Genomic DNA, 26193 nt, shown 5'->3' with positions numbered 1-26193 from the left:
CAGCATGCAGCGCGTGACCTCCACACAGCCAGCTGGACTGAAGCTGAGTTTTTTCGCAATCTTCGGCATGAAATAGAACCTATGCTGGATGTAACGGAATGAACATCTGGGCCATATATGACGAAAACAGGAAACTGACAGGGGAACGAACAGACGCAAAACGCCTTTCTTGAAGTGCATCGCAGTTCTGTGCAACGCTGTAAACACTCTCTTCAGAATATGTCCCCCATGGCACCAGTCTCTACTGTTACACAAACAGACACTGATCCCTGCCAGGTCTCAGCATTCCATCTCGGACCGCGCAAGGAACGCAAACATAAAATACGACCGTAGATCCAGACAAAAAGCGCACCGATACTCGCGTTCCATTAACTCATTTCAAACGTACACAATTATATGCATACTGTACGTACTTTCAAATACGCCTACAGACAGACACACACACACATTAATCTCTCAAGTGCCTGCTCAATGTTTCCCTCAGCGGCTATTAAAATGGTTTCATCTGAACTTTTACAAGGTGGGACTCTGAATGTCTCTGTTAAGCAACTCTTCACATCCTGTAAACTCAGTGATGGTTGAAGAATGCTTGACCTCGGTTCCCTGGATGGGTAAAAGGGAAGATCATAATCTTCTTGGGATCATTTAACAACGACATGCAGGGCTGTTAAATAGCAGGAGACACAGCTCGCCTATGCATGTGTGGGTGTCTACACATGCACAATAGCTTGATTTATTATTTCTTTTCTTTTTTTAAATGACAGCCAGCCTTGCTTATCGATGTTTCCGTAAAAGCAATCAAAAATATGCATCAGCATAAGAGGTTTGAAACTAAACCGGTAACTTTCAAACTCAAATTAAACTAGAAAATGTGCTCCTCGGAGCACAGGTCTCCGCAAGTACTGTTCCTGATTAATCCTGTCTTACCTCACTTCAAAAGATATAAATGATCTTTTGAAGTGACACACCTATTTATAGGTCTCTATTTCATCACGCGTCTCGCTAGCCAATCAAAGCACACCCTTTCAACATATTGTCACGTGTCACGTGAAGCTTGACCAATGTTAGCTTGGTGGACACACGGAAGGACGAGAACGAAAACATAGTCTCCTGGCGGAGACAAAAACAGCAAAAGTAGCAGATCTGGGCCCGGGTCGTTGGCCTAGCGGTCTGGGCTCAGATAGCCTGACAGCGCGTTGCAGGTTCGAGTCCCGATCCCGACGGCCTTTGCTGCGTGTCACTCTCCATCTCTCTCTCTCCCCGTTTCCTGTCTACCTACTGTACTACCAATAAAGGCATAAAAAGACAAAAAAAAAGCAGATCTGCAAGCTCGCAACGTGGCACGAGCTTGCAGATCTGCTACTTTTGATACTTTTGTGTGACGTGGTGGTATGATCAAGTAGGGCGTTCATTTACGAGAAAAAAAACACACATTAGTTAGAATATGGAGATAGGATATCTCAGGTATTCTTACAGTTTGGGTCCTGCCTCCAGCAGTAGGGACGTAGGTGATCTTGTAGTTCTGGACCCGGCCCGGTGCGGGGTTCCACCTGGCGTTCAGAGTGGTGGTGGTCTCATTGAACACAACCAGGTCAGTGGGAGGTCCATCTGGCACTGGACACACACACACATGTCATAATTACAACCACGCAGGTATTTGAAGTCATATTTCATTATAGCAGATGCACTGTGGATTTCTTTAAACAAAAATGAATCTTTTAAAGGACACAATCCTTGATATTTTGGTCAACAGACTCTTTATTAATGTTGTATAAAGGAAAACATTTTTGTTTTATCTTGACAACTTAGATTTGCTTGTTTAGTTTTTGTTTGTATTGTTATCAAGATGTAGATAATTCCTTTAATTTACATGTATACTATGACAAAGAGGCTGTGTTGCTCCCATACAGCAAAGAATATTTGACATATTTTTGGACACCAAAATAAGGAAAACTATATTTTAAGTGGAAAACCCTTCTCAAGAAATCTGTGAAAATAGATTTCCAGTGTCCAAAATACATTTCTAAATTCTTTGCTCAAATTCTGTATTATTTTGAAAGATACATGTAAAATGTTTTTTTCTTTGCAGTATGGGCTGGTTTGAATCGAGGATTGCAGCTTAAAAGAAGAAAAGACAATGCGTCCTCTGGTATGCTGTCTTTTCTGAAGCATGGGTGGATTCACTGGAACAGCAATGGATTGATGGATGAATGGATTAATGGACTGATGAATACGGACGGATGGATGAATGGATGGATGAATACGGATGGATGGAATGGATTCACAGCCATGACATTCAGGATGAATGGAATGACACAGAACAACATAGAGGTGAGGGGATTTAAACCCCTGCTCTGCAGGGCCATGCATAGTTCAAATCCTTCAAACAGAAAGGCTTCCTTATATACTTAGTTGCACGTCAGTGTCACACACAGAAAACAGCTAATCTACCAAGCATCGTGAGCTTGTAGATCAGTTATTTTCGGCGCGAGACACCGGCGCCCAACTAAGTATAAATCAGGCGTAAACTTGGCTGTTTGCAGCAACAACCTGGGGATGACTGGCACGCACAGACAGACAGACAGACAGACAGACAGACAGACCAACACATCATATAAAAGGCTGTTTTCAGCCGCAATGCAGCACCATTGGAGCGATGTATGGGTTAGGTGCCTTGCTCAAATGACACAATGATGGCAGTCCGATGAACATCAGCGCTGATGATTGAACAAAATAATGGAACATGCGTTCATCGCTTGGGGAAAAAAAGAGAGAGAACGTCCTCTTGGTTTACTGCAAATACTTACCACGACCACGTTGACCAGGTTTCACTAAACAAATCAGAAATAGAGAAGCATAATGGACACAGCCTTTACCCAACATTTCGCACAACCTTATATCTCCACAAATTCGATTCTGTCAGGAATTCAAAATATGAGTTACGGTTTTGGAGAATTATCTGTGTCAGTGGAAATATGTTTTCTCACCAATCGCAAGCATCAAGAGATTTCATTTGTCGACTAAAGGTCCTTACACAATACACACTAGAAGCTTCTTTTTGGAAGCATTTTTCGTGCGTCTAATTTGCCAGAAAATATATTTCTTTGAACTCGTTGTATGTGTCGTGAGTACATCCACAGAACGTGAATATTATGCGCCGTAAAGTAACTGTTTCTTCCGAAACAAGGTTGATTTTTCACAGGAAAAAAAAACTCAACTTGAACGAGGCATCAACCAAATGCCTAATTGGAATGCGAAAATATTCAGCGACGGATTTCCCGATCATTTATTCTTCACGCTCCTGGGCGTGTATAAGGACCTTAAGTGTAACTTAATCAGCTGTAGCAGCCACTGGCGTGGTCATGATGATGATGATGACGATAGAACCCCGTTTAGGCTGCGTTTCTTACATGTCCTCTCGGTTCCCAGCAGATCCTCGCTCTCCGACTCGTCGGGGTAGATGGCGGTGACGGACACGTCGTAGGGCGTGTCGGGCTCCAGGTTCTCCAGGAGGTGGTTGATCTCGTCGTTGTTCAGGATCGCCTGGGGAGGAAAACATGACGAGGTCAGAACACGCGCGCAGGTGGCAAAATGTGCGTGTCACCATACAATCAAAGCCAGCAAATGGGGCGGGGGGATTCATATTAGATCATAAGCATTGTAATAAAGCTTGTAATCCGTTGCCAGGGGTCTGTTTTGCAGATGTTTCGGGCTGCCACGACCCACGGCAGGAGGGCCCTATCACAGGAGGGCTTCATCGCAGCTAGAGTGCTTTCCACGGCAATCATCAAACAGCTTACCACATAATGATTCATCCCAAAGCCAAAACCCCTTAACCACTTGAACCCTCACGTCCCTATTCTGGGGCAAGCATTCAGCAAAAATAGCCGATCTACAAACCCTCAATGTGTCGCGTTGCGAGCCTGTAGTTTGGCTATATTTGGTGAAGAGATGTGGTCCCTGGGGGACTCCAGTTAAATTAAGTACTATATATAGCAGTGGTTCTCAAACCTTTTCATGTCAGGGACCCCCAAAATGTATTTGGCCACGGACCCCCATCTAAAAATATTTTGTTCCTAGGGCCCCCAGAAGCAAAGATTTGAGTTACAAAAGTTTGCTTTAAAAAATATATACATTCAAAGTAGTTTTCACGATTTTTCAAAAATAGCAGATCTACAAGCTCATAGCACGGCACTCGGTGCCGCACTACGAGCTTGTAGATCTGCTATTTTTGAATGGCCCAAACTATAAAATATGGTTAAAGTGGTTAATGACTGTGACACTATATTAACACATTTTGTGGGGACGCCACCTGGTATCCCCCTCCAAGGACCCCTGAGTCTCTTACATATTGGAAGTTGGAGTCTCCCTTCTTGGTCCAGCCGATGCGGTACAGGGCCACGTCGGGGGCCCCGTGCTCCCAGTGGGCCCTGAAGCTGGTCTGCGTGGTCTCTGTGAAGCGCAGGTTCTTGGGAGCGGGAACCACATCTGCAAATAAAAAAAAAGGGAAGGTAATGAACAGAAGGCTATGATGGCAATTTTAACATACAGGGTTTTTTTTCCCCAAACCCTAATATTTATAGGCCTGTAAAAAAACATACATAATCGCCTAATCGCTTTTTTTTTTATCAATCGCATGATAGTCATAATAATTTTCATGTTAAAAATGTCTACAAGCTCAAAACGCGTCGCGTTTTGAGCTTGTAGATCTGCTATTTCCACTATCAATGTTTATTTTTTATAAGTATGAAGTAATTAAATGTGTTATTTGTCAATATCTGCCCTGTGCTACTTTTGTTTACAAAGCCTAAAAGCCAAACATAAATGTCATTTTTATTCATAACGTTCCAATAATGTTCAACGGCAGAAACTAACCCAATTAAATCGTTAATCGCAATTATTTGAGTGACAACTAATCGTCAGGTAAAACATTCATAATCGTGACAGCCCTACTTAGTAGTATCACATAAGAGCAGAATGGCCGGCGTGTGAATATGGTCAAAACATTTCTGTGTTTTCAGCCTTTACCCGTGACGGCATCTCCCAGCATGGGCTGACCAGGACCCTCGTCACAGATGGGAGTGACGGCCAACCCGTACTCGGTCTGCGAGATGAGGTTGTCCAGCACCCTGGTGGTCACACCGCCGCCCACCTCCAGCTGTAGGACAAATTAAATAGGATTTTCTTTTATTTCTCTGATAGCATCACCCCAATACAGTGCATATATCCAACGACTCAAGGGCTTCATGAATAATCTTGTGATTCCTCTGTTGGACGTTAAACGCTGGGAAATGCCTTTTTCTTCCTCTTCGAAAGGGCCAGATTGCCAAGGTTCTCTCAAGTCTAATGAAAATCGAATTCCATTCTCACGAGCGAGTTTCCAAGAGCGATGGCGACAGAGGTGACGTATACACCCCAGCGAGAGAGGGATCTAAAGCTTGACCCTGGAAGCACGAAAAAGAAAATTGTCCGGAGGAAAATGGAAACAAACAAGGAAAATTGGATCAACGCTGTGAATAACCACCAACAGAGATCCCGGTCTCTTCTGTTTTTTTATTTTTTATTTTTTGCAATTGTGTTCGAGTCATAAATCTAAACTGACATTTCTCTGGATTTCTCTCTCTAAGCTCATAAATCCCAGCTGAAGGGCCTTTCCTGGATAGAGGATGTTGCACTGCGGTGAGCTCTGAGTCTGCGAGTGGCGCGCTGTCACCAATCAGGTTCCACCACATTATCCATCAGGTCAGAGGGTGAGACCTTGCTACTTTTTGGGGGGCTTCTTTGTTCCCACGTTACCCCCGGTCAGAGATCCAAATCCTCCTCCTCCTCCATGTGTGTTTGTCATCTTTTTTAAGAAGTCCCACAGAGGAGTAATGAGGCACGCCGCTACCTGATTTATGCCTGAGGATGTAGCAAATGGCCTGTGCCAGAAGCTTGCAGTTGTTGACCAAAGACTCCCGAGGGCGGGGAGGGGGGGAGGGGTGCCATGCGACTATTGAAGTCTGCCAGTAGCGCACACAGGACACAAAACTTAGCACAGCTGCCTATCCGTGATCCCACCAATTACGGTACCTTCACGCTCTAATCATGAACCCTAGCATCTCTATTCTGGGCATGCCATAGCACTCAAACATTTGGGGGACAAAACAGCAGCGCTACGTGTCGCAACATTTTGAGATCTTGCAGATCGTCTATTTTCGACGAAGAGATCTGGTGCAGAGGGAAAAAAGGAGAGGGCCAAGTATAGACCCCTGGGGGACAATAGTCAACAAAGTATATGGTTTAAGCGCTTAATCTGTCTCATCCCACTCTTCTGACAAAGCTATGATCCAAACACACACCACCAGTCTGGGTCCAATAGGAACACTCCCTGAGGTCCCAAAAAGAAGATCTCACACGCACCAGCTGCAGTTTCTATCATTCTGTCTTAGAAAATATTATTGAGTGATCAGTCATAACGGCATAACTACTAATTTATCCCTCTCAGACGTAATGATTCAAACAGACAAAAGACTCAGTGAGCAGGATGTCGAGTACGGGATGAGCCAAAGCGAGGAGATTCACGGTTATGATTCTTGACATCTCACTCCTGCACCCATTCCACATCTTTATCTGTTATTCTTTCAGGTACAGCGCCAAAGAGCTCGAGCTGGAACGGATAGGTGTCATTTCTGGAAAGCTTCAGCTGCGCTGAGTCCATCGCTCTGTGTGAGTGTGAGTGGGTGTGTGTGTGTGTGTGTGTGTGTGTGTGTGTGTGTGTGTGTGTGTGTGTGTGAGAGAGAGATATGGACATAAAACAGGTGCACAGAGTCTAAAAACCAGCTCAGTGGCCTTGTGGTGAGAGTGTCCACCCTGAGATTGGGAGGTCAGGGGTTCGATTCCTTCCGGCTCATACCAAAGACTACTAAAAGAATGGGACCCAATGCCTCCCTGCTTGGCACTCAGCATCAGCATCCATCATGGGATTGGGGGTAAGTCTCTGTGACATACTAGCGTCATGTCCAGGGGGCGAACAAGCCGCCTCACGCTAGAGAAACAGGAGATAGGCTCCTGCCCTATGGGCCACATGGCTTGGCAAGGCTTACTGCTTCTACAGCAGTGGTTCCCAAACCTTTTAGCCCAAGCTTGTAAACGTTTGCCTACTAGCTCACAACGCGTCGCTTCGTATTTATCAAATACTTTTGAAAAATGAAAAAAAAATGTTTTGAATTTTTGAAAAGTTGAGATTTTTTTCTTTTTCTTTAAAAAAAGGGAAAAAGGTGAAATGTAGGATACAAAAAAAAAGAGATTTAATCGCAACCCATAACAATTGGTCCGCGACCCAAAGATAGGTTCCCGACCAACTGTTTGGGAAACCGCGTGTACCGCACAGAATCTAAAAAGTTACCTCTTTGGCGTCTGCCTCGTCAGCCTTGTAGGTGATGAGGTATCCCCGGACGGAGCAGGGCGCCGCGTCCCAGTCGAGCTTCAGGGAGCTGTGGGTGACGTCAGTCACCCTCAGGTCACCGGCTGGGGGGAGGGGCACTGTACGGGGGAAAACGGCAGATCCAAGTTAGGGATTGTTAGGGTTTGGGTGTTAGGGTGCAAACGTGTCCCCAAGACCAAGAAGAAAAAGCCCTGAAGTCAGTTAGATCACGGTAGATGTGACGGCGATCACAGAAGAAATAACCGCTCACTCGTGTGACTATCAAACAGGCCGCAGTCACACGCTGCAGTTATACCGAATACTACATGTAATAACACCTCATTATCAATCAAGTATATGCATGGTTATTGTCGCCCGTTAATTAACGCTCACAGAGTGCAGTATGTCTGGTCACAGATCAGATACTTATTGTTATCGACACTACGAAAAATATGTGACCTCATACAGTAGCAACAAATACACTACACGATCATTTACAATTACAGTTTACAATTACAATTTACAATTAGCATTTACTGTACATTTACAATTACCATTTACTGTACATTTACAATTACCATTTACGATACATTTACAATTTACAATTACCATTTACATGTACAATTTAAAATGACCATTTACATGTACAATGTATGTGATTACCATTCACAGTTACTATTTGCAATTACAATTTAGGCATTCAGCAGACGCTCTTATCCAGAGCGACTTACAAGTGCGTAATCAGAGTAAGCATGAACCCCAGTCAACAAACAACATGGTAAATAGTTACATACGCACAGTGCAAAGACAACAATGCAGTACTTCAAAGCGGTTAGGAGTCTGCTAAACATCATATCTACCGGCTGTCTACACAGCATGCAACATGCATCAGAATAGCATTCTTAACATTTGTGGTCAAGCAAAACAAATCTAACCAAAACCATGTGAATAAGAAACCAACATTTTCATGCATAGTCAGTGGTGGAAAGTAACTAAGTATACTTAAGTACTGTACTTAAGTACAATTTCGAGATATATGCAATTTTCAATACTTTTACTTCTACTCCACTACATCTCGGATCCAAATATTGTACTTGTACTCCACGACATTTATTTGAAAGCTAGTTACTATTTACTTTGTAGATTTTGATTATTATTACAAAACATACATTAACCTCTTCAGCTCCATATACATTTCGGCCATTTGAAAATAGCCGATCTACAAGCTCACAATGCGTCATTTGAAAACTTGTGAAACGGGACATTCTACTTTGGGTACTTTAAGTACATTTTGATACCAATACTTTTGTACTTTTACACAAGTACATTTTGAATTCCGGACTTTTACTAGTAACAGAGTATTTCTACATTGCAGTATTGCTACTTTTACTAAAGTAAAAACATTTAGTACTTTTTCCACCACTGTGCATAGTAACTAGCATTAAAAAAAAAGGTGACGAGAAGGATGAGAGGGAGAGAGGAGTGAGGTCTGAAGACAACGGTATTTGAAGTGACGAATCCGGTTGACTGTTTTACATACGGGTGACTCCCTGCTCGGTTAGAGGGTCACTGGCCAAGTCTCCGTGCATGGCGAAGATGGAAAGGGAATAGGCTGTGATGGGGAACAACTGCACCAGCTGAACATCGGTGACATCCGATCCCACCCTCATCTGCAACGGTCAAACCGCAAAAGAAACAACAACACGGGGGGTCATGTCGAGGGAGTCGACGACAAGGATTCCTCAGTGTGACTCAGAAACAGACATTTTGGATGAGAGGGCTCGTGCGTGTGCGTGTGCGTGTGCGTGTGTGTGTGTGTGTGTGTGTGTGTGTGTGTGTGTGTGTGTGTGTGTTCTGGCGGGGCCGATCTGTCAAAGCCAAGCCCTTGACCCTTCGGGTTTGACACCTCGTGGAAAAGAAAAGGGTGATGATGTTCCCTTGGCACAGTGAGCTCATAGTTTACCCACCCCTTTGTGTCAAACAAATCTGTTTTCTCCGGGCGAACAAGCGAGGCGAACACTGGTGGCTTTGTAAGTGGGTTATTACACTGCGTGACATCTGTATTTTGTCAGGAATCGCTGACAGGAATTTGGAGTATTTGGTCTATGTGTGTGCGTGTGTGTATGTGTGTGTGTCTGTGTCTGTGTCTGTGTCTGTCTGTCTGTCTGTGTGTGTGTGTGTGTGTGTGTGTGTGTGTGTGTGCAAATGCACGTATATCTGCGCACGCCTGTGTGTCTGCGCACACCCGTGTGTGTGTGTGTGTGTGTGTGTGTGTGTGTGTGTGTGTGTGTGTGTGTGTGTGTGTGTGTGTGTGTGTGTGTGTGTTATGTGTGAGTGAGAGCGCGTGTGTGTGTGTCTACGCCTATTTATATGCGTAAGTGCCCCTATAAAAGGCGTCGAGTTATGTCATATCCACAGCTGCTTGGCGGGGTTCTAGGGGCATTAGGGGTGGGATGCGTTATCGCCCCGGGGGACGTTGTTCTGACCTCCTTCTCAGGGGCGGGCTGGGTGGCGTTGGTGGCGCTGTAGAGCAGCATGTAGCCCGTGGCTCCCTCCGCTGCCTCCCACCTCACCCGCATGGTGGTGGTCTGCTCGTCGTAGACCGTCATGTTCCTCACCGCACTCAGGGGCACTGGAGGGGCACCGTGGGGACAAATGACGGAGGGGGCGCAAATACAAGCACCGGGAGAGGGGTCGAAATAGAGTCACAGGTATTTTATTCAATGGATCACCGGTTCAAAGGCCTTTCACTCACCTGTCAAGTAATGGATCATGACAATTACATTTACAGTTTACAGAATTACAGAATGTAGGCGTTTAGCAGACACTCTTATCCAGAGTGATGACAAGTGCACTGCAGAGTAAGCATGAACCCTAGTCAACGATCAGTCACATAAGCAGAGTTCAAACACAACAATGCAGTGCTTCAAGGAAACCAGGAACACATCAAACCTAGGATCTGTCTAAGCTCTAAACAATATGCTCTAAGTAGCATTCTGATCATTTGTAGTCATCAAGTCAAGAAAAAACAAGTACAAATAATAAAAAAACATGTGAAAAAAAGTAACCAACATACATCTGCATAAGCATAAGGTGACAAGAAGGGATACAAGGAGAGAAGGGTCCTAGGGGGGGAGGTGTAGTCTGAGGATGTGAGTCATCAGACTGTGGCAGAGTTTTGTTGGAGTTCAACACCTTTGTCATGTAGCGTATACTTGTTGCTATAAGGTCACATCTTTTAGTGATGGTGATAGCTCCAAACCCAGGTCGGCACAAAGCGCTTAAACGTCTGCAGTACATTTAATCTTACAGACATTACACATACAGTACATTACACTACATAGTATGTGCATACATGCATGTGAGCCTACAAGCCAAGATGTGTACAGATGCACAAAATGGCTACAGAAATCCTTCCAAATCTGCGCGTTTTGCAATGTGAACGGGCCGGGGCTGGTTTCATGTGCTATTTCAAGTGAAAAGTCAACAGTAGAGTTCTTTTATGTGTGATTTTTATTGTGGTATAAGTCACGGCATGAAAACTGTGCTATTCTGGAGAGCACAAATAAAACAACAACCAAGAACGACATGAAAGACGCCAAGAAATGAAAAAAAGATGCCAAATTTCCCCCCGAAAACCTCAATGAGATTCCGTCGCAATTGAACTTTACGTTAATTAAGTTATGCTAATGCCGTCTTAATGCACCCACATGTGGTCTCACAAACGAGATGACAATATACTGTTTGAGAACACTTAATTAATCGAGGCCACACAAGAGTTGAGTATAAACATACAGTATATGTGTTGTGCAACCTTGGCTTTAATCAGACAACATCCTGCAGGTCTGGAGTTCTCAGAACACCTTATCTTGGATCGGCCCTATTTTATCAACTGTCCAAATCTTGATAGGACCAGGTCATCTGATCCAAGATCAGCAATCAGGACCGGCCTTTCTAAAGAATTTTGCTATTAGATTAGGTACAGTACTTGCTGGTCTCGAAGTCTACGACATTTTTAGCCTGGAAAGCCTGGAAAGCCTAGCCTTGTAGATCGGCTATTTTCACTATTTTAAATCGTTTTTTAAAATAATAATAATAAAAAAGGAACGGTTTTGGACAATACAAGGTTTCCATCCGTTATTCATCAAATTTAGGATTAGGATTTAGAAGGCGTTTTGAAAATCGGCCTCTGGCTTAAAGGGATAGTTCACCCCCAAAATGAATTTATTTCTATCGATTAGTCACCCTGTGGAAACTTGAATTCATGGGGTGATCTAGTCGATATAAAGAAAGTAATTTATTTGGGTCAACTATCCCTTTAAATGGACTCAAAAATAAGATTGCTGCAGACTTACGTGTGGTCTCGGCTCCTTTGAGGGGCTCGCTGCTCTCGTCGCTCACCATGGAGTAAACGCTGACGTGGTACAGGGTCAGAGGGGTGAGGCTCTGGAGGACCACGGTGGTCTGGGTACCGTCCACAAACACCTACAGATAACCATAACAATAATACACTTTGAGTTGTGTTCAGACACGAGTTACAAAGTGCTTCACGCGGCATTGAACATAAAAAACAACAATGTAAAAAAAAAATACGCACGAGAAACATAATAAAAGGGCATAAAAGTACACAGGTGTGCGAGGCACATAATAAAAGAGCATAAAAAGGGGAAACAACACAAAACAGACTAATCAGGTAGTAAAAGCAAGTCTATAAAAGTGTGTTTTAACCCATTAAGACCGGGAACGCGTCTGTGTTATTTGAGATTTCTTTGGCTATTCAAAAATAGCAGATATACAAGCTTGTAGCGCAAAAAAGTATGAGAAACACTGATGTAGCAACATAGGTTTTTCTCAAAAAACTGATTTAGAAGACATTATGTAGAATGGGCCTCATGGCCTTAATGGGTTAAGAAGTGATTTAAAAGAGAAAGCGTGCCGGCCAGATCTCCTCAGGCAGGTCATACTAAAGTCTAAAGGGCCCTGGTGGAAAAGGCCCGGTCACCTTTTGTCTACAGTCTAGACTTTGGAACGACCAGAATGGCTCGAGGATCTCAGGCTATGCTCCTGCTCTTATGGGGTTAAAAAGGTCTGTGAAGGGGCTACGTCGAGCCATGCCTTAAAAGTCATCAATAAAGTCTTGAAGTTAATTCTAAAATGATGAAGCGAAGCTAAAAATGAGCTTCGCTCTTATGGTTATATTATGTCTCGCTTCTGCATTCTGAACTAATTGGAAATTAGATTGTCTTTTATTTGGAGCCAGGGTGCACTAATCTGGGAGAAATGTAACCAAATGGACCTTTTATGGGTCCATTTGGTTATATTTGCACACTCAGAGTTAAATTACAGAGTTAAATACCTCAGTGTGGGTGAAAGTGTGGCGTGCATGTTAAGGGGCGTGTCTGTGCACGCGCATACATCATAGCTAAGTGTGTGTGTGTGTGTGTGTGTGAGGGGTACTGCTGTCTCTGCACCAACGTAAACCCAATAAACAATAGGTTTTGTTTACGATGGTACAGAACATCTATTATGCGAGACAACAAACAAAGAAATCTATCTGTTTTCAGTTTTGGCCCAAGTTGGGTTTTTAATGGACGTCCAATTAAAACCACAGAAGCCTCTGACCAAACTCAGCTGGTTCCAAACCCCTGTGTGTGTGTGTGTGTGTGTGTGTGTGTGTGTGTGTGTGTGTGTGTGTGTGTGTGTGTGTGTGTGTGTGTGTGTGTGTGTGTGTGTGTGTGTGTTGTGTGTGTGTTGTGTGTGTGTTGTGTGTTCTGTGTGTGTTCTGTGTGTGTTGCGTGTGTGTGTTGCGTGTGTGTGTGTGTGTGTGTGTGTGTGTGTGTGTGTGTGTGTGTGTGTGTGTGTGTGTGTGTGTGTGTGTGTGTGTGTGTGTGTGTGTGTGTGTGTGTGTCTGTCTGGGGGGGGGGTTCAATTACAGATCCCCTAACAAAAATAAAACCTCATCCACCATGTTCACATACAAGCAAAAGCATGGGGGCTGGACAAAAACAAACAATTCCAGAAAAAGTAATTGGATTCAGACGCTACAAATGGATCTATTCCATACATCCTGGAGCCAGAGGCTCTCTTGTCCGATGCAGCTATTACACATGAGAAACGGCTCATTATTTGCTTTCTCCTCCGTTAAACTGAAAGCTGTTTTGTGTTGCCTCGTCCTCTGTCATATTTTATTGTAATTTAGACACCCACACACACCAAAAGGCCAACACAAAGGTTAGGCTAATTGTCTGGAGTGGGAACATCTAAGCAAAGTTTCCCCCCTGGCTGTAGCCAGAGTGAGTCAAAGGATTGAGCTGAGCTAAGCTCCCCTAAAATAGGAAGAAAAAAAGAAACAACCAAAAAAGAATTTGGATTCCTACAGTCAGTTGAAAATGACACTATACACTTCCCACAATGCTCTGGCTGATGAATAACATAGGGCTCATTTTTCACAGCTGCAGGGATTTGGGAAATGAGCAGAGCAATTTAACTTTAAGAGGGTAAAAAATGAGTGTCCCAAATGAACACTTATATGGGACCCAAATGTTTGGGTCAGGCTTAAATTAAATGAAAACTGGGATTTTACCGTGTAGAGTAGTAAAGTATTAAGGGTTAACGGTGTAAGGTTAACGGTGTGTGTGTGTGTGTGTGTGTGCCTGCGCGTGTGTGTGTGTGTGTGCGTGTGTGTACCTGCTGGGGGCTTCCAGACACAGTCATGTACTCCACACGATACTTCTCCACAGAGCTTTCAGGGGCCTTCCAGGTGGCTCTGAAGGAGTGATGGGTGACCTCTGAGGTCACCAGGTCAGTAGGTGCCTCAGCCCCTCCTTCTCAGGTGGAGGGAGGAGAGAAGGAGGAGAACATTACGTCGCTGTCGGGCAGGAACCTCTTATCTCCAAACTTTGACTTTTTATGATTTTGTTTTGTAAATGAATGGCCTTCTTCCTCATACTCTAATGTCACACAAAAGTGGCTAAAATAGCCGATATACAAGCTCAAGTTTTTGTAAATAAAAAATGTAATCTGAAATCGTTGAAACAATTCGTTTGGCACAGTAATAGTTATCACAGTTCACACAATGTGTTTATAGAGCATGCTACTACAGCTTCCAACATGGCTCAGCCAATCATAATCAAGGACCGCAATTATATTATATTTTCTAGTTTTTAATGATGTATTCAGACGGGCTAGTGGAAAGAGACAGGAAAGCAAGGGGTGAAGATTCAGTGCTTTTAGTTATGAATATGGGTCACAGCTTCCGCCTTCTAATGCTTGAGGTGGCGAAAGCGCTTTGATGTATCGAAAGAACGAGCGCATAACCCGTTGTTAAGCAGGCCCTGTAAAGATCATAAACTATGATGCCTCATGAACTACTTTTTTCAACGCAGCCTGTGTATTTTTTGCCGCCACTGGTGAAAAAAACTGTCCCTTGTGTCTAGGAAATGTGATCCAAAGGACGAAAAAAAAAAGGCTCGAGCCTAAAGTGATAAGAACTAATAAGAACATGAGCAAACCCGATCTGTGTCTTTTCCACTCAGGCTACAAAGGCAGATGGTCTCCGAGAGTTTAGCTTTGTGTACCGTATTCAATAACCGCTCTTTAATTCGATTAAGGAACAGACTATTTGTAATTCCAGTGACAAAGGAAAAAGCATGAACCGGTGTGTAAGAGAAGAGAGGATCTGTGATCATTTCCAGGAGTTTGGCTAGTTCTTATCCTCTAGGGTTACCTTCAGACATGTAGGAACTGTCTGTGGGTCTTGGATACATCATATTTATATGGCATATCTTTAATCCGTTATGCAAGAAGACTAGCCAGGACATCATGTTAATGTACTCAAACTGATTGAGAACGTGTAATTTAACCACATGAACCCTATAATACACAGTTGACCGGAGTCCCCCAGGGGTCTATAATAGGCCCTCTACTTTGTTCCCTGTACATTTAATATCTTCAACAAAAATAGCCGATATACAACCTCTCATCACATCGCAACGCGTGCTCTTTTTTCCGAATGTTCGCCCCCAGAATAGGAACGCTAGGGCTCATGTGGTTATTCAAAACGCGTGACTCTTGGAATATCAGAATCTTTATGCACATCAGTGTATTCTACTCGTATAATAACTTATGCACATAGTGTGTGCATATTGTTACGTAAACTCCTGCGTACCTGGTCCCTTCACGCTGTTACAGAGGTTGTCCGTGAGGTCGTCCACAATGTCCAGCAGGAAGGAGAAGTCAGCCACATTGTACATGTGGATTTCATCTGGGTCGGAGGCGATAGACCGCAGCTCGTTCTCATCAGCGTTCTTCACACCTATGCAACAACCACAGAGTCACAGCTCATTAGTAACATTTTCCTCCGCAACATGCTTTGTGGTAAAGATGGTGAGCCAAGAACATTCACACTTTCACACAAAGAATTTGTTTAGTTTTAGGACTTGGAACTCTGAGTCCACTTCCTACACCGGCTTAGCCCACAAAACGTTAGAGAAATAATGGCTTGCGGAAAAGAGACACGAACTATCCTAACTTACCGATAGCATAGAGCTCGATGCCCTGGTCACGCAGATTCTGGGAGTTGGCGATAATGTCATCCTGGGACTTGCCGTCAGTGACCAGCACACCAATCCTACGGGACTTTGGCCGCATGCCAACGTTCTCGTCAAAGTTGTTCTGGAGGATGTAGTTCAGAGCCAGACCTGCAATGAAAACATATACACATTCCTTCATCAGCCTGATTGGGCACTGCTGCTGCCTCTCTCTCCAGCACACAGATCCACAAACATTACAAATGATGCATGAAAAATGGGATATTTCACTCAAATATGAGATGCACAATATTAGTTCTCAAACTAGTATAGGATCTCGCAATATGAACAGATTCAGAAAGTATGCGACGCGATGCGACGCGTTGTAAGCTTGTAGATCTGCTATTTTCAAACATTTTTGTACTTTTACTTTTGGTACTTTAAGTAAATTTTGATGCCAATACTTTTGTACTTTTACTACATTTTGAATTCTGGACTTGTACTTGTAATGGAGTATTTCTACATTGCAGTATTGATCATTCTTGGTGAGGATCATTCTGTCTGAGTGGCAGCGAATGGCAACATTACCAGTCAAAGTGTTGCCTCCCTTGTAGGGCAGGTTAGCCACGGCCTCCAGCAGTGACTCTCTGGTCTTGTGGGCGTTGAGGTGCCATTCAGTCTTGGGGTCACCGCTGTACTGAGCCAAACCTGAAACAAACACAAAACTCTTTGTCACACGTCAACCCATCCACCACACTCCATAGAAGTCACAAGAAACTAAGATGTGTGTTCACTACAAGCACATTGACTTCGAGTACACGGCATCCTGAGCACACCCACCGATCTGGACCCTGTCGGGGGCGATGTCGAAGACTCCCACCATGCGGGCGATGAAGGAGCGAATGGTCTTGAAGTTGAGACGCCCGATACTCCAGGAGCCGTCGACCAGCAGCACGATGTCGGCCTGGGCCTTGGTCTTACACATCACATCTGAGAGGTCGAGGGGTAGAAGGTCATTATCAAAGCCGGGCCAAAAGGTTCCAAGTGAGAACCAGATCCAATTCTATAATAGCATGATCAAATATGACTTAGATGTGTTCAAAGAGGTGTGAGCCATGAAGGAAAAAGGACAGAAAACAGGTCAGTGACATAACATGACATGACATAACTGGCATTTATCCTGCAGAGCTTACATCAAAAGAAAAAAAAAAACATTTCCCATAACTGCTGTACAAACACATTTCCTTTCATTTTCTTTACAGGCAAGCAGTAAAAAAAAAAAAAAAAAAACATTCTCCCTTCCTTTTCATCTACTCCTGTATTACGAGCCATTTTTTATCAGAGCACATTTTATTTTCCAGGTGTGGTAATTATCATCTTCATGTCTCCTGACGTGTCGAGGCAGTTTGTCACTGCTGGTGGTTCTTCTCAGAGGCACCAGTGACCTCGTCTGAGGAGCAGGCATCTGGCAGAGGTCTCCCCATATGACTGGGATCTCCTCTGTGCGAGATTATTGTGAATTCCACAGTTTTCTGTTTTCCAGACACCTGTTTGATGATGAAAAGGAAGGCGTCTCATCCGTAGCACCCCCAAAAAAAAAGAGAAAAAGCAGGCAGCAGATGCGCTAGGGGGCATAGACACTGCGCAAACCTGCCACTGTCTGCAAATTGAAAACAGGTTACATGATGTGTGATTTACTGACATTTTTTCCCCCCCTTATCCGCTAACCCCCCCCCCTCCAAGTTTAACCCCCCTCCCATCCCAGATTAACAGATGGCTGGCTGGAGTTTGAGGGACAGAGAGAGAGAGAGAGATAGAGAGAGAGAGAGAGAGAGAGCGAGGGAGAGAGAGAGAGAGAGAGGAGAGAGAGAGAGGTACTCAAACATGTGTCTGCTCGCTCTATTCCAGGTACACAGATGCAACGATGAATATTCGGAGGATATTTTAAGAGTTATCTGAGACGAGCGGACGAGGGGAAAAGTTTATTGGTTTTGGCATAATGTTTGTCCTGGCATGCCGGTATGCGTTTCGCCAAATAAATTAAATCCTGTCCAAGCCCCATTAAATGGCTCTGTAAATCCACTGCTTGCTTACTTTTACTTTGTTGATCGCAGCCGCTCAAAAAAGGGAAAACCTCCTTTCAAAGGCATGGAAATAGTTTAATTGGGGGAAAGAAAAACGATAGGAGGTTTACATTAACCACTTTCAACTTGGCCTCCCTATTTTGGGCATGTCATTATAGTAATTTCAAAGGGTTCTATAATTTTCAGGAATAGCAGATCTACAAGCTCACAACGCGATCGCGATGAGTTGTGAGCTTGTAGATCGGCTATTTTTGCTTTTTAAAAAAAGTTATATGACTTCAGTGGTTAAGTTGACGTGAAGTATGCATCTTTTTGAGGCCCCACGCACCCCTGTGTCTCCTTGCACCTCAGATTGTAGGAAACTAACTGAGGTAATAGATCTCCCATCTCCTTCTGGTTTATCTTTGGGAGCGTAACCCCATCACTGTACTGTGGATCTGCTCCCTATTAGGAGGGGAGCTCACACAGCTGAGGGGTCAAGTCAACCCCCTCCGGAGGACCTTCCGTCCAAACTCACAACATTTTCCTTCTCCTCGCGGCTTACCGCCTGCCGCGCTTCGACTCGCGAGGTTGTAAAACATTTCGTAATTGCAAACAGATTATAACGTTTGTGGGTCAGTTCTAGCCCCGTGGCTTTGCCTGGACGCGAAATAAACCCCCCCCCCTAAAAAAAACCCCACAAGGATGAAAAACGAGCGAGTCCAGAATGACACAAAGTAAGAAATAGCCGACATATGGGATTGTCATTACATCTGTTATTTCGCGAGGACAATTAGCTTTGAGGAAAGGCATTTAGGGCAACTCATCAGCTTTTATGGGCTGTGAGTGTATTTTCCTAAGTAAAAAAAGTTTACTGTGTGATACGCGTCTCCATTGTTAGACCGTTACTGTACAACAATGACACGAGATATAGCAGACGCCGCCTTTAAAGTGGTGAGAACCATTGTGACGGCGTCATTCATCTATTAGATATTAACGCTGACGTCTTCGGAAGCATGCGTGCAGTTTGTGCAGCTTTAGCGTCTCAATAACCGTTTTTTTTTTTTTTGCCATTCTGATTAACTTCTTAACCCATTTAGACCGGGAAAGTATCTGTGTCATTTTAAGATTTCTTTGGCTATTCAAAAATAGCAGATATACAAGCTCATATGAGCTTGTAGATCTGCTATTTTTTGGGAAAGCCTTGAAAATTTGTGCGAATCTTATAGACATATATTTTGAAGGTGAACATTTGTAACTCAAATCTTTGCTTCTGGGGGATTCTACAAATGTCTTCTAAATCCAAACAGTTTTTTTCCTTTTTTTTTAAACGTATGTTGCTATTTATATATCAGTGATTCTCAAACCTTTTCATGTCAAGGACCCCCAAAATGATATGTATTAGGCCGCGGGACTCCCATCTGATTAAATATTTAGTTCCACGGACCACCAGAAGCAAAGATTTGAGTTAAACATGTATTCATATATTCAAAGATTTGCACACAACGTTTTTTTTTTCAAAAATAGCAGATCTAAAGGCTCATAGCGCGGCACTCTGTGCCGCGCTATGAGCTTATAGATCTGCTATTTTTGAATAGCCAAAGAAATCTTAAAATTACACAGATGCGTTCCCTTCCCGGTGTTAATGGCTTAAGTGTCTCTCGTCCTTTGGCAGGATAGCTGTGTGTGTTTGTGTGATCTGGTCAGATTATCAAAAGATGGATTTGGAAGAAGAGGTATATTACCCGGGGCTTCTAGAGGAGGTGGCTCAGGAGCGTCAGAGAGCGTGGTTTTCTCCTCACCAGCCAGTGGCATACTCACTCCGCCATCAAACATTCCCAATACGCTCACCATGTACTTTGTGTTAGCCCTGTGGGATCAAACCAATTCAAAACAAACATTGTGTCACAATCTGCAATTGGACATTCTCCAGAACCAATAGGCTCTATGCACAGCAGCCATATTGTGAAGACATTCACAGGTGTTACCAATGATACTAATGAAGGCTCTGTTCCATTCTGGTCAAACAGAGTCAGGGTGCTGATATTGTGCATGTTGGCTCACTGGAAACACTCTGCTACACCAGTGGGTCTAAAATTTGGGTCCAGGGACCCTCATGGTTCTTAAGGGGTTTCCAAATGGCCCCTTACAGGCGTGTAACTCTGAGAGTGTACAAATGGAACCAAATGGACCCTTACATTTGTACACTCTCAGAGTTATGGGGGTCGTGGAAATAGAAAAATCTGAGAACCACTGTGCTCCACCAAATGGAACAGAGCCTTCATTAGTATCATTGGTAGCACCTGTGAAGGAAGTGATAATATGGCTGCTGTGCATAGAGCCTATTGTATGGGGAATATCTACAATAAGAAAATATATATTTTTGAAATACGTCAATGGAATTTGAACAAGAGTGAAGTCTTAGAGATAGCGTTTAGTGACATAGCCCACCTTAATTCCTCCAGTACCACCGTGTTGTCATAGGGCCCCACCTGCAGCTCTCCCAGGTCAATGTCATCCCCTAGGGGGTGGAATTTGACCTTGTAGCCCTTAACGTCGCCAGGAGCATGGTCCCAGGTGACGCGGAAACTCGTCCTGGAGGGCTCTGAGGTCTGCAGGTTCCTGGGCCCTTTGTAAGGTGTCACTGAGGAGGAGAGCAAGACACGACTTTGACTTAGACCTCGCGCGGTACGCACACTCAAAGGCAAACCCTGCCTCGGAATGATACTGTATACATACACGCAGTGGTGGAAAGCAACTAAGTACATTTACTTAAGTACTGTACTTAAGTACAATTTTGAGGTACTTTTACTTTACTGGAGTATTTCCAGTTTTCAGTACTTTTACTTCTACTCCACTACGTACATCTCAGAGGCAAATATTGTACTTTTACTCCACTACAATTATTTGAAAAATGTAGTTACTAGTTGCTTTGCAGATATAAATTATTACGTTATAAAATGTACATTAACCATTTTATCCCTATTCTATACCTAGGCTATTTGAAAATTGCCAATCTACAACTCACAACACGTCACGATGCGACATGTTGTGAGCTTGTAGATCTGCTATTTTCAAACATTTTTGTACTTTTACTTTTGGTACTTTAAGTACATTTTGATGCCAATACTTTTGTACTTTTACTCAAGTACATTTTTCATTCCGGACTTTCACTTGTAACAGAGTGCGTCTACATTGCAGTATCGATACATTTACTTAAGCAAAACATTTGAGTACTTTTTCCACCACTGCATGCATGCAAGATGAAAAACCAAACACAAAAATGGACTTACGCGTTGTGCCCTCCCCTTGTCTCGCTTTGCCCTCGCCCTGGCGGTAAACCGGGTGGACGGTGATGTCATAGGTGGTGAGGTGAGTGAGGCGTCTGAGGACAGTCGAGGTGGTGCCGCCAGGCACCTTGGCGGCCAGCTGGCGCCCTCCGTCCTTGGGCTTGTAGGTGACACGGTAGTTGACCACGTTGCCGGGCGCCGGCTGCCAAGTCACCTTCATGCTCTTTTCCGTCTCCTCTGAGACAACAACCACTCTGTCGGCCGCCGAGACTGCAAGGAGGGGAAAAAATAAGGATGAAAAGGGATGGACGGGGTGCACCGCCATAGAAAGTAACCTTTCGGACCAGGCTCGAGCGGAATGTGCGACGATTTTACCGCCCGCATTCGCCATATGCATGTACTTTTGCAAATACTGGGGGCTTTGGCTTTACTACGGGTGAGTAAAGTAAACATTAACGCGCTTGGCTACCTCAGAGACTTTCATCGGGGGCATCTGCACAGTTTTCATATGCTTATGAACACAAACCCTCCCAAAATACAGCTTGATTTTCAAGAATATACACTGAACAGACCCATCTTTACAAGATCGATCGTGTTTAGCTGGACAGGTTGGAACGCCAAATGTAGATGTTTTTTAATTTCTTTTCTTTTTTTTCCACAGCGGCGGCCATGGAGTTTTTCTTCTTCTTCTTCTTCTTTTCAGAACAGGAAGGGCAAGTGTGAATTGTCAGAACCCTCTAAACGAGCCGAGGAAAATATTCAGACATCTTGACTTCAGAAGGAGTTTTTTTTTGTTTTTTTTTATGAACGGAAAAAACGCTGCGCATCCAAGTTTTCAGTGTGTGGCTCGACCTAAATGGATCTGTGATTTCTGTGGAGCAGAGAGAGAGAGAGACGGAGAGAAATGGAGGGTGCAAAGGAACCCATGGACAAAGTGCTTACGGTTATAAACCATACAAGCCTCCGGAGTCGCCTCAAGGCCGTTCTCGGTGTATAATGCACCTGTCCTGCTTGCCAGAATCAACAAACCAAAATGATGGTTGGACATATTTTTCCATTAGCACATTCCGTTTTGCTAACCGGTGGATGAATTCCCTCCCGATTGGGGCAAGTTTCCATCCAATGTGCTTTTCTCATTTTGGCAAGAGAGCAGGTTTTAGTAAGGGAATCACCGGTGTCTATCTGTGTCCTGCATCTCCCATGAAAACCGCGTGCAGGTGTGATGGACGTGATGTAATGTCTCGGTGTACAAACAAAATGGGGGCCATATGCTCGAACTTGCAAAAAAAGGCCCAGAGACAAAGACTCGCACTGTATCGCCCCCAATTACATAGGCATTTCTGTGACCTTCTCGACCTTCTCAGGTGAAAGGTAACGGCGATGACGTCATTCCAGAGCACTGGAGAATGAGCCAAATTGCTGTCAATTCTTTCCACATCACTTTCGAAAAGTAGGCTCAATTTGTGGGAGGGGCTTTAAAGCCTGTTATTTTTGCTAGATAATTTTGAAACCCATATGTCACTCTTCCAGACAGCTCAGTGAAGGGCAATAATTCATGTTAATAAATTACAAAACCCGCTCTTGATTTGCAGCCCAGAGAGCATAAAAGATTTAATGCTTGCTACACATTGAGGATATTAAAGTCTGCATTGGATTGTGCATTCCATGGTTTTTGATGAAAAACTAATTTTGACACACTCCGTCATGCGTTGAGGCTTAATTACTGCACCGTTTATTTTCCGAGGGACCATTAAATGGCCGTCGCGATCCTTCCAGGTGCTCTGTGAAGGATCAATTGAGTTTTACATGAAAATGAAGGCTGGACCGTCTGAGGTCATGGTTTCTTTTTGCTAGCCTACATCACGATTCTCTAGCTCTGCACTTTTGAGGTAGGTAAAAAAAAGGGGGGAAAAAAAAGAAGGAAATAAAAGTAAAAACATAAAGAGAGAGAAGAAGAGATGTGGAAGAGAAAGAGAGGGGGGCTCCCAGAGTAGATGTATGGTGGATGCATTAAAGGCGTTCAAAGTGACTTACCATCTGTGGTTTCCTCTCCTGTCAGTGGCTCCCCCTCTCCATGGCCGTAGGCGGCGTAGACCGAGACCTGGTAACGTGTCTCTGGCGTGAGGCCCTCCAGAACCGTGGCTGTGACACCCCCCGGCACGGTCTTCTCACCGGTCTCTTCCGTGAACAGAGACTTCCACCTGACCCGGTACTGGCGAACATTACCGGGCGCCGCCGTCCAGGCCACCGCGAAGCTGTTCTCCGTGACGTCACTGGTCACGAGGTCTTTGGGTGAGCCCAGTTCTGTGGGACAAAGGTTACAAGGCGGCAAAGTTAGGAAACAGGTTTTAGGGGAAAACACGTATCACTATGTCAGGTGTGCTAGATCGGGTTTATTGAAAGGCACTGAAGCAATTTTGCCTTGCTCGAATGCAGATCAAGTGCTGCAAGATGTTGGTGTTCAGATCTTTGCTTTGAAAATGCTTTTAGGAAAAACACACGCAAGGCGGTTGCCTTTGTCTCGGCCACGCTTGATCTCACGTGCAGATACGCGGAATGCTACGGAAGTGGGCTAGACATGCAATGGACAAAAATGGACAGCTCTAGCGATAAACCACCAAGCAATCGGTCCGTCTGTCTCCGCTTTAACCCCTCAGGGTCTGTTAGAACAGTGATTTACTCCCTTCATAATCAGAGACTCTTGGAAAAATCTCTGCAAAACCAATCACCGATCACACCGCCTGCAGGCCCTCTCTTGCCAGCACTTTCATTTTCCATTGAAAGTGAAGAAACCTGATCCGTGAAAGTGTGTTTGCTACAATCGCAGATGTGTGTGCACATATGTGTGTGTGTGTGTGTGTGTGTGTGTGTGTGTGTGTGTGTGTGTGTGTGTGTGTGTGTGTGTGTGTGTGTGTGTGTGTGTGTGTGTGTGTGCGTGCGTGCGTGCGTGCGCGTGCGCGTGCGTGCGTGTGCGTGTGCGTGCGACTCTCCCCCCCCTGTCTCTCACTCTCTCCCTGAGAGACTGTCGGGGGTGGAGAACAGCACAGTAGTGGGTGTTTTCGCAGTGATGTTTGGTGATGAGCTGCCAGGAGATGCTTGGCCGTGTGGGATTCTCCCCCCCCCCCCCCCCCCCCCCCCGTTGAGATAAGAGTCTCTCAATAAGCTGCGCTGGCTGTGCCACAGAGACACACCGCCTCGCACATCGCACACTCCAGCACAACCTTCAGCATAATAGGGGGTTCGACCATGGAGTCCAACCCCATATAGTCCCATCACACCGTTTACCTAGAACCACAGCTTGAGCGAGGCGGTTGGGTGGTCTTTAAAGGATGCATCTGATTGGGTGAATGAGCGAGTGCCAAAGAACAACACGTAACACAAGTCTGTCATGAGTGAAATGGATCCTCACTTGATCCGGTTTTTTTTGGGAGAATTCTCCGTCCTGTCTGCTTCCTTCTCAGCACTCACTCACAACAGATGAATTGACAATTACTTCCACTGAAGCATATCACAGACAAATTACACACAAAAATAACCTCATAAACTCTGATTGCCAAGCGGTACAAGTTGCACCTTAAGAGCAACCGCCTGTTAAGGACAATGTGGACTCCTTTTAAATGCCAAGATCACTTCATCCAGAGAGAGGTTTTGCCAAGTCAACAGCACGGGATGGACTTGACTGACTTCTCTGGCTGTGCGCAAGGCAACTGTGACAGGATCACAAGATAATGACTTCTGCAGACAGTGCCGCACTTTTCATCATCACCATGAGCCAAAGCATGGAGAAAGGCCGACTTCCAGAACTGAACCACGTATGCACACCCCCAGAACACATGGGCCACAGACGTGGCGCCCATCTTGTGTTCAACCAAGGGTCTCGCTGCAAAACACCGTCGTAAGGTGTTGTTTTCCATGTATGACAAGCATTTTGTTAAGGCTGTGTCTGCTATTTGATTGCATGTAAGCCAGAGGCAATAAATAGCAGCCACTGTGTCGGCTTCATATTTGTCCACACCATTTTAGGCAAAAGAAACGTGTGCCGTCTATTCCCTAATGTCCTGGTTATTTTCTCAATGTGACCCATGGTTGGATCCACGCCCCTACAAGGAGACGTCTGCTCTCATAGAAAGACCATTGACTAGACTACCAGACTAAACCGCACATTACCTCAAAGGAGGATCATCTTGTAAGGCGAGTTCTGACATGACCTTCACATCTGCAGCCAAAGACGTGTACAGCCTGAAGATATAATTGTCTGCCCTCACACATAAACATTAACGTGAGGTAAAACCTGTAAGAAACACGATCTGCACACAGCTATGATACTAAATAAACAGCCAATAAATTATTAGTATCGTTTTTTTCTTAAGATTTATTTTTGGGCTTTTTATGCCTTTATTATAGATATGACAGTAGGCTAACAGAGATGGGGGGGGTGACACGCAGCAAAGGCCGGACTCGAACCCGCGACGCGCTGTCAGGCTACATTGTAGCCTGGGTGCCTGGACTGCTACGCCAGCGGTCCAGGCCAATAAATTATTTTCAAGATGTCACAATGACCATGCTATTTAATGCTCCAACACCTTTTGCTGTAGATTCATATCTCAGATAGAATATGAAAAAAATGAGACAGACGCCATCAGCTGAACAAACCCACGGTTTCAATTCTCAAAGCCGTTCTTTCCGTAAGCCACTCCAACGTCCCCTCATGAAAATCCACTATTCCTCCGAAAAATTGCCATTTCAGCACAGGGCCCTTCTATTCACGGTTCCCTTACTGTATGTCATTGCTCTCAATTCAGCAAATTGCTCATCTAATAAGCCGTGGAGATGAACAGTTCACTATCTGTGTGCCAGGGTCCCTTAGAGGACCTTTGGTGGGAAAAACAGACTTGGCATTACATACC

At 44.4% G+C, this 26193-nt stretch overlaps 1 protein-coding gene across 3 annotated transcripts in view; it reads right to left on the bottom strand.

Annotated features, from left to right (window-relative positions):
• Positions 1–26193, bottom strand: part of col12a1a (collagen, type XII, alpha 1a) — a 93671-nt gene that overhangs the window by 43911 nt on the left and 23567 nt on the right. For 2 of the 3 annotated variants that reach the window (XM_084045300.1, XM_084045302.1), the window contains exons 14-29: positions 23321–23590; positions 21290–21556; positions 20448–20640; positions 19742–19866; positions 16774–16923; positions 16522–16641; positions 15940–16104; positions 15573–15719; positions 14093–14229; positions 11761–11890; positions 7388–7524; positions 5029–5158; positions 4349–4488; positions 3411–3543; positions 2808–2831; positions 1475–1614 (exon numbers count right to left, since the gene is read on the bottom strand). In XM_084045300.1, the coding sequence (XP_083901426.1) occupies positions 1475–1614; positions 2808–2831; positions 3411–3543; positions 4349–4488; positions 5029–5158; positions 7388–7524; positions 11761–11890; positions 14093–14229; positions 15573–15719; positions 15940–16104; positions 16522–16641; positions 16774–16923; positions 19742–19866; positions 20448–20640; positions 21290–21556; positions 23321–23590 (2408 nt within the window). The remainder of the gene's footprint in view (positions 1–1474; positions 1615–2807; positions 2832–3410; positions 3544–4348; positions 4489–5028; positions 5159–7387; positions 7525–11760; positions 11891–14092; positions 14230–15572; positions 15720–15939; positions 16105–16521; positions 16642–16773; positions 16924–19741; positions 19867–20447; positions 20641–21289; positions 21557–23320; positions 23591–26193) is intronic. The other variant, XM_084045301.1, reaches the window with a different exon arrangement.

The sequence above is a fragment of the Gymnoscopelus microlampas genome (assembly GCF_963454915.1).
Source record: "Gymnoscopelus microlampas genome assembly, chromosome: 20".
Taxonomy (NCBI): Eukaryota; Metazoa; Chordata; class Actinopteri; order Myctophiformes; family Myctophidae; genus Gymnoscopelus; species Gymnoscopelus microlampas.
The sequence above is the reverse complement of the archived record's forward strand: the minus strand, read 5'-3'. Positions and strand labels throughout refer to the sequence as shown.